The sequence below is a fragment of the Pterocles gutturalis genome, unplaced genomic scaffold (assembly GCF_000699245.1).
Source record: "Pterocles gutturalis isolate BGI_N339 unplaced genomic scaffold, ASM69924v1 scaffold10927, whole genome shotgun sequence".
NCBI lineage: Eukaryota > Metazoa > Chordata > Aves > Pterocliformes > Pteroclidae > Pterocles > Pterocles gutturalis.
Window position 1 is genome coordinate 96655 of NW_010112894.1, and position 9266 is coordinate 105920.

At 37.7% G+C, this 9266-nt stretch overlaps 1 protein-coding gene across 1 annotated transcript in view; it reads left to right on the top strand.

Moving 5' to 3' along the window:
* ZDHHC14 (zinc finger, DHHC-type containing 14) overlaps nucleotides 1-1917 on the top strand; it is a 98012-nt gene extending 96095 nt beyond the window's left edge. The window contains exon 9 of the mRNA XM_010074245.1: nucleotides 647-1917. Coding sequence (XP_010072547.1) covers nucleotides 647-1048 — 402 coding nt within the window. The 3' untranslated portion in view covers nucleotides 1049-1917. The remainder of the gene's footprint in view (nucleotides 1-646) is intronic.
* The last annotated feature ends 7349 nt before the right edge of the window (nucleotides 1918-9266 follow it).

A 9266-nucleotide genomic window follows, 5' to 3' on the forward strand; every position in this document is an offset into this window, starting at 1 on the left:
GGGGGGGATTTTTGCTCATAGAAGGCTGTATTGCCAGCTATACCTTCACAAAACCACCTGCATCACAGGAATTCTTGTTCTGGAAAACTTCTGTAGCACCTTAATTCCTACATGTGGAGAGCAAGTAAAAAAAGACACTTATCTAGTGTTTTTGGACTTGGAAAGATGCTTGGATTGTGCCTTTCAGCTTTCTGAACTTCTATCTACTCTAGGGTAAAATGAGTCGTGTGGAAGTGATTCACCTCACCCGGAATCAGGGAGGTTTTGAGGGGCGCAGTGCACACGTGGACTGTGCAGCTGGGCTTTCCAAATGGCCTCGAACAAGAATAAGCAAATCATTTGAATTCCAGAATTCCCAAAATACTATTTTAGAGATTACCAAAACCCTTAAGTAAACACTGTAAATATTTATCATAATTTACTTTTATAGTAATCCAAAGCACTGGCTCAGTTATGCATGCCTTTTTTTTTTTTTTTCCCCCGGACAGCATGCAATGGGATTTTTGGGTGGCTAACCATGGAATGATACTAATGGCTTTCTTTTTTCTCTTCACATCCCATTCTTTTCCATACCTTTTTGTCCATATTCTCCCTTTTTTTCTGTTTTGTTTGCCTTATATAATTTTGACACCCTTCCATTCTACAGTGTGACCAAGATCAGTGCATTCAGAGCACTAAATTCGTTTTGCAGGCTGCTGCCACCCCCCTACTACAGAGTGAGCCAAGCATAACTAGTGAAGAGCTACCTTTACCAGGAAAGACTACTATCAGTGGGCCTTGTGCAACTCTAACTCTAGGGCAACCAACACCACCATCTTCTATGCCAAATCTCACATCAGATACAGGTTTGACAGACATGATACCGTTAAAAGAGGAACACGAAGGTCATCAGTTTCTCACTCCTGAAGAAGCTCCATCACCCCCTGGGATGCTGCCAAGTGGAAGTCCTATTACACACAGCCATACAATGCACGTCCTGAGTCTAGCCAGCCAGGATTCATTGCATGAAGACTCAGTACGTGGTCTCGTGAAGCTTAGCTCAGTTTGAACAGCTTTTTTGAACATTGCACCGTTTCTTGGTGTCTATACAAATCTCTACTTAACAGGAATGACACTGCAGTACCACTGTAAGGCTTCGTAACATGCCTGTAATGGAAACTTTATTGCATAATGGAGTCTACTAAAAAGACAAGTTATTTTTTCAGTGGAGCTATGGCATTTTTTTTTTACCAGGTTGTTAATGGTTGTGCTTTGATGGTGACTGAATTTTCTTTTTAAGCAAAACCAGAAACAGTCAATAAACTTGTTTCCTGAAGCTTGGGTACAGCAAATTGGAAGTCAGCCTGTAACAAACACCATGTACAGTACAAAAGAGAGAGATTCTTGGATGTAAGTGTCATGCTCTGTGTTCTATGCTCTTGTAATACACACTTGTTAAGGCTTACCACGTTTGTGGCCAGAATGATCTGCACTTACATGTTATGCTACTAATATTTGAGATAGAAAATTACCATTCCATTTGTTAATACAAAAAAAAAAAAAGACTGCGGATATGGATTTGCATGCCACGCTACAGTATGTGTTACAGTGGTGTTGGTATTAAGAGAAAGTGCTGCTTTTTTTATTTGTGACTTTCAAAGTGCTGTTTCATTTAAAGACAGTGCAACAAACAAATTAATGGACTATATTATTTTTTGAATTTACTAAATTTTATTTTAAATTAATCAGTGGTGCCTAGAAGATGGAGAATTACTGATTTGATCATGTTACATATCATTTAACCTTCTGTTTAAGTGTTTAGAGTGAGGTATTGTGTTGTGCCATGCCACAAGATTCTTCCACTCCCTAATGTGATACAATTACCTGTGGACCTCAAATAAAATGACATCCTCTATTTCTTGGATATGCGTACAGTTATCCTTGCGCAGTTTTCCTGGGGAAAGAGGGGGTAATCATTATTTGTTGATATAGTTTGTAAAGATTTGACAGGAATATGTTTACATAATGAAACCAGAGCTATGGAGGAAGAGCTGGTTACAATTAGAATTGCTTCAGCATCTTTTATGGTTTTGTTCGAGATGTGTATTTGTTCCCTTAAGAAGTCTTTGTTTGGAAACGGTAGAGTTAGCTTCTGCTTGGACTGTAATTCTGTGTTCCTTATCATATGGCTAAGGGGTGAGGGGCTTAAGATTCAAGACAGCTTAGTGAAGTAATATTAAATGGTTACAATATACTGTAGCTGCCCCCAGCCATCATCCTTCATTTGTATTTGTCCTTTAATATTTTAAATGACAATGTTCATTTCATAGAATTCTTCTGTGCTTTTTGTTTGTTTTTAAGTAAAGCACAATGAAAAGGTTAAGGGGATTTTAATGACTGTTTTTCATGATAGCTGAAGAGAACCTTAGTTAAGCTGAGAGCGTTTAATAGCTTTAATGCTGTATTTACCGTGCTTTTCAGGATGTGGAACCTGGATTCTTCTTTTCTCAGGACAAACTAAGTGCAGAATATGCTTTATCTGATGCTCCTGTGGCATGAAAGTGTTCACTAGTTAAGAAATGTGACAGTTCTCTGTTGTTCACCACGGTCATTCATGGACACCAAGATAAAAATCTTTTTGGTTTTACTTCCATTGTTGAAATTGAGGACAATCAGCCTGCAGAACATCAGTCACCCATACTATTGAAGCATCAGACAAGATACTGACAAAAGCCCTACTCCCCTAACGGTTTCATAAGCCATCTGTTTCTATAATTGATGTTGCTAGCTTTGACCTAATTCAGCGTGTAGAACATAGCAACACTTTCTGTCTATAGCTGCCGTAATGGGTCCATCAGCGAACCTCTGGCAGACAAGTCTGTCCCAGCTATTGGAGCCACCCTCCCGTTATTTTCCTGAAGCTGGGAGAGTCTTGAGTTCTTTTGACCAGCCAAACTGTAGTGACTAACATGCCCCAAGTATTGTCACTTACTCCTGTGTCTGCTTTTAAAGAAGAGTCAGCGATGCTCATCATCTTGTTTCATCTTTCCCTGATGTGGCTTCTCATGTATGAAGCCATGAACATCTGCATTAAAGCAGGTAACAGATTGAGAGCTGGAGATGCTGGTCTCATAGACCCGGATAAAGAATCCCAGCTTTGAGTTTGTAGACCAGTACTCGACTGAATCATTATCTCATAGGTGTCTGTGGGTAGTTAACTGTGGAGGTATCGCCCACTACATAGAAGGATAAGTCAAATATTTTTGATGTGGTATCAAAACTTTCCAGTTATAGCATTAACAATGAGGATCACTATTTTAAGGAAATTGTTGTTTTTAAATCTCCCTGAAATATCCAAGGGATTTTCTACTACCAAGAATGGCAACTTCGTGACAACATTGTATGTCATTGCCACTAGGGACTAGAGCAGAAAGCTGCACATCAGCTCTGTGCACGCGATAGTGTCAGTTTTAATATGAAACGGAAGGGAGAAGGACAGGATTAGAGTCTTTATGCTGTTTGCCTTTGCGTGTGCTTTTCACCATAATTTTTTGAACCTTCTGTTTTGTTTGTAAGTGAGGTGTAACAGTTACCTAACAAATTGGAAACAGATGTGCTACCTCGAACAGATGTAATAGTTATGTATGTGTTCAGGTGACTTTTTTTTCCTTTTAGTTTTTAAGATGACAGCCTTACTTTTTTAACATGCTGCCGATGTTTTTAGGTTTGGCATTTGAGAATAAATTAAATACTTTGAATTTGTCTATCTATAGATCTATAACACCCTTATTTTAAGTCTATTTTCCTTCCTATCTCAGTCTTCTTTAAATGGTGACATCTCTAACATCCCTGACGCGACTGCCTTGTGAGGACATCTGCTGGAGGATTTCGGAACTAAGTCTAACCCATACGGTGTGGTAATTGCAGTCTTTGATTGACAGCAGGCAGTGATTTAGCAGCAGGTTAATCAAGGAAGCACATCTAGCAGGGTTTTTGGTCCATTTCCCTCACCTCCATCACAGCTGCCTTCAGTCGTGGGCGCTCCCTTCGCTGGAACTTGTATATACATCTGGAATGAGTCAGCAAAGTAACTGTTCATCACCTACTCTACAGATTTGATTCTCTTAGTTTCAACTGTAGTTACAGAGCATGCACACTAGAGATCCAAAATGATCATCCTAGTGAATAATGCACAGGGTTTTTTCTCTGTTTTTTTTTTTGACAATTAGTCTACTGATATTTAATAGTTCTTTCCACATTAATCTGATTTATAAATGTAGAATCAAAGTGAAAGTTGATATTTTCAGAAGAGTAAATATTTTTTTTCCTTAAAAGTGTGAAATTTTTGAATGTTGTAAAAACTGGTTGGTTTATCTGATTAAAAAATAATTATTCTGCTTTGTTGTTTTTTTAAATAACATTTTTCCCTTCTAGGTGTCTATATAATATCCAATGTAGAATGAAATTCAGTGCTTCATAAAATGTTTCTAAAGGCTCTTTATTCTTGTGATTTCTCAAAGACATTTCTATTTTAAAGGGGAGTTTTATATTCATATCAGTTTAACAGTGATGTAATAAATGTCAAAATATTATTGTATTTTTGTATTATAGTGCATCCTTTATCAACTTTTCATCTGTTCATGTTAACTGATGATACAGGTAGAGGTATTTCTGCATGAAGTGGTTAATGCATTCATTAAACATAATCTTACAGATGGAAGAAGATTAGCTGTTTTACAGTTGATTCTAGTGAATGGTCCTAGAAGAAGCAAACTGATCTCATAAACCCAAAGGCCCATGGGTTATCAGCATGTGTTACAAAGGAGATGACCAACTTGTGATATTGCAGATTTTGATTTGTTCATACAGTGAGTATAATAGTTCACAGTAAGTAAATTACTGCCTAATGTTCAAAATACTAAATGAAGGAGCAACTCTGCAGAACTAACAAAATTGAGTTTCTCTTTGTCTTTTAGCTCCCAAATTCAATTCGGCTTAAAGAACAACTCAGCAATGTTATAGAAGGATCCAATCCATCCTTTAGTTCTCAATGTATTTGTTGATTTTTCCCTTCCCCTTCTTATCAACAGGATAAGGATGAACATGGCAGGCCCGCCTGACTCTTTGTTTTAAAAATCATTTGCTGTCGGAATTATTTTGTTTTAAGGGCTGAAGTGAAACGAGGTAGTGTACTTAACACACTTTCAAATATTCTTAAATCCAAAATATGAGCGGAATGTGGCTAGACAGTTACATATAGATTTAGTTCATTTAATGAAGAGCTGTTCTAGCTTTTCAGGTTCCATCTGGGTCAGGGCTTCCTGGTTTTGATTGTCTGCCTGCAAAGACAGTTTGACGTCTGGCTGAGTGCACTGCCTTGACTTCCAAAAGACTCGTGGGATTAAGTGAGCTATTTAAGCCTGTGCAAATCTAGATTAATTCTGAGTTGATACAGCAATTCAATTCCATCACCAGAAGGCAACTATCTGTTAACATTCAACTATAGAATTTGAAAGTTCAACACAAACAATGCAGGATGGGGAGGAGAACAATTTTTTGGATGTTATGAAGAGATAAAATAGGAGCTTCTTTCTAAGGTAGGTCAGAGAGGACAAGAATAAGATGAAATGGGGAAGTCTGAGTGAAAGCAGAACAGAGAAGATTAGCAGGTGACATGGAGGAAAAGAGGAATGATTTGTAAGCTGTGGAAGGAGAGGGAGGAGGTATAAACAAAATAGCCACATGGTGGGGGGAAAAAGAGGACAAATCACAAAACTTTAAAAACCCCCTCCCAAAAACCAAAAAACAACAACAATAACAACAAATTGCAAATATTTTTGTGAGAAATTTCTTTAAAAATCATTCTGGAAAAAAAAATTAAGATAAATAAGGTCAGACTTTTGAAAGAAATCAACTGTTGAAGATGAGAAAAATGTGAGGAGTTGATCTGCCCTCAAGCCTCTCTTGCCTAATAACTTTTCCTACTTCTGTTTTGAAAATACATCTGTAAATATAAAAAGAGGTGAAATCTTGGTCCCTTTGAAGTTGAATGAAGCTTAAGACATTTACCATGCTAAAAAAAAAATGGTAATTGCTTCAGGATTTTGCATTTCCATACTTATAATTGTTTTATCAGTCTAGTTTTTCATACCAGGAGTGCCATTGCACTGGGAAAATGAAGAGGTTCTGTTGTTCTGTGTTTCCTGGTGATGCCTTCATTAAATTTGCTCCCCTTTAAGTAAAAGTGTTTCCTAAGTAGTAGTCTTGCAATTGGACATGAAACCTGGAATTCAATTTCTGTGACTAGTGTGCAAATAGGAATTAAGGCTACAGGCTAGATAAACTTTGTGATTTACAAACCAAAAAGATCTCTCCCATGGAGATGTATTTACTTTGCAGTATACACTGAAGTCAGTTCCACTAGCAACAAAATGTTGAGTGTGACAGTGTCACCTTGATGTATTTTATGCCCTTGCCGACATCAGCCGCATTACCTCTTCTGAAAACTTGGAAAAACAAAAGTAAGTTTAACCCCACTATAATTTAAATCTCCCCAAACCTGAAGCTGATAATAGCTGCTGGGATTTACCTGTGTATATAACTACATGTAGATGTAGTTATAGAAAGGACACGGAGGGACCACCTTAAAGCTGAGGGATCTGTGATGCGAGAACTCTTGGAGCCTTTCTTGAGCTCCCCTTGAAAGCACCATATACAGTGGAGAAAAGGATTTGAATTTGGCAGGCTCAAAATGATCTCACTTGGCTGTTATTCTCTATAGTCTGTCCACAGTAATCTGCATGGATCTGACTGCGCTGGGAACTGCCAGTTGTGAGGTGGAAGATGAGGTGGAGTATTAGGTGTCATACTTGTTAGGGAATGAACTTCAAAGAATGGTGGAAAGTTCAGTCAAGGCGGTGGCACTGTAGTTAAAGCAGTGCTGTTGTGAAGGGTACGAGTGAGTGATTCGTGTTGCATATGTGTTTGCTAAGCCCAAGGGTTTTGGTTTCAAAGGTGTCTAAGTCCCATGACCTGTTTCCTGAGTCTCTTGCACTGCCAGGAGAGAGAAAGATAGTGCACAATGGGTTCACGCAGCTTGTCACCAGGAAGGTTTGTTTCTCTGTTTTAAGAAAAAAAGAAAGCTACTTACAATTTCAATGTTTTAAGAAAAAAAGAAAGCTACTTACAGTATACTTAATAGTTAATACTTAAGAGTATTAACTTAATTCAGTGTAAGCATGTGTAGTTACTGCATGGTTTTGCAGATGAACCACAACTTTTTTGCAATAAACAGAAAATTGGTTATAGGATTTCTAATTTGTCTGCACTTGTCATAATGCAGCAGTTGATTGTGGTTATTGGCTGGAATAGGAAGGGCAGAATTCCTGGCAGAAACCACATCTAGACAGGGTTTTTCTCCTTTTTTTTTCTCTTCTCTTCTCTTCTCTTCTCTTCTCTTCTCTTCTCTTCTCTTCTCTTCTCCCCTTCTTCTTTTCCCTTCTTTTCTTTTTTTAGCAAAGTGTTAAATTTCCTTCTAGGTAGGTCACAGAAAATTAACAGCGTGCTCAGTAGTGTTGACTAACCAGCTAAGTTTCTGGCATGCAGAAAAATACCTCATATTTTTCTGTACTTGGCTTTCTTTCTAAATTGAAGGGGGAAACAAGGTTCTGAAAAGTTTCCACAGATTCTGAACACTTCAATTGAAAAACCTTTTGGAACACAAATGATGTTTAATCTTTAAATAAATAGTAGGTTTATGCATTTAGTATTTAATTTATTACCTATTTGACTTTTAATCTCTGTTGAAATATTAAAATAACATCTTAAAGTCCTTCTGTTGTTTTCATATTCAGGATGTCTATCTTTCATTATTAGTTACATTTGAAGAAGAAAGCAAGGTTAAATGCTTTATTCCATAATTACGTGAGTAGCATCAGTTTCTAATATTCTTCCTCTTGAATATTTTTTATCTCGTGTCAAAGATTAAAATCCTCTTCCACCCCTAAATCAATAATCTGCAACCCATTGTACCTTGTTTTGTTGATTATTTAATAATCAAACTCCTGAGAGGATAAGTCAGGAATACTAAAAACTGTTTACACATATCAGAAAAAAAAACCACAAACCCACACTATTTTTTAGTACTTGTGTCAGAAGATTTTACTGAAAATAGTCACAGAATTAGTGCAGTTGCTATGAGATGACTTGCTCTAGATTCCAGATTCTGATATCAAGGAGAGGCAGAGAAAATTCATATCCTCCATTTTAGGGTATATTTTCGCTTCCATCCTCCTGTTTTCCCACCTCCTCAGAAAATCCTGGGGCAAGTGATCCTCCAGTCTGAGGATGCAGCCGAGTCAGACCCCTTAGTTACACGACCCCTCTGTGTGCTTACCCATCACCCTGGTACACAGCTTCCCTTACTTCTGTGGCTCCTGAGAAACCCTCAGTCTGCAACAAAACAAGCCTGGCTTCCTACTGCTCTTTCATGTGGGGATGCTCTGGAAACTGGTACTGACACTGAGCTCACTGGGGAGCTTTTCTGGAAGGCATGGGAATCACACAGGAACAGGAGGAGCTTCTCAATGGCTTGTTTTAATGAAAACACATTTTTGTATTTTCTAAGACTCCTACTCTTTTATATAATTTGATTGAAGTATATTCTTATTTAGGGGCATGGAGACAGAGACACACTTGCAAAGGAAACCAGGCTGAAAAATTATTAAAAATGTGCATTGACAGGCTAAAATATGTTATGGGAAAGGTATGTATGGGTGAGGAGGGAGTGAGAACACTTATATCTGTAACTTTTTGACTAAATGCCTGGGACTTAATTTGTTCTGACATTTGCTTCTGTACGTATCCACATTAGTATTTTAGTGCACTTCTGAAATTAATTTTCCTGTTACCTCCACTTAGCACTTCGGCTCATATTATGGAGCAATCCTGCCAGAAGATAGGTTCCAGTGGCGTACCTAATGCAACCCAGATGCTAACAGAACCAGAGTGGATCTAGTCTGGAGTTTCTATCTCTGAAACACATACTGGTAGTCACAGGTCATCAGCACCAAATATCTTGCTACAGAAATCTATGCATATTAAAGCTCACTACTTGTGAAAGTAGATAAAACCATAGACAGGTTTCCCAGCAAACTTATATTGTTCCTCTGGTTCCTAATGCTGAAGTTGTGCTCTTCCTTATTATTAAAGAAAAAAAAAGTATCAAAATACCTAGTAATCTGTCAAAATCGGCTTTTGTGAATTTATAGGACATGTTTCTTTAAAAT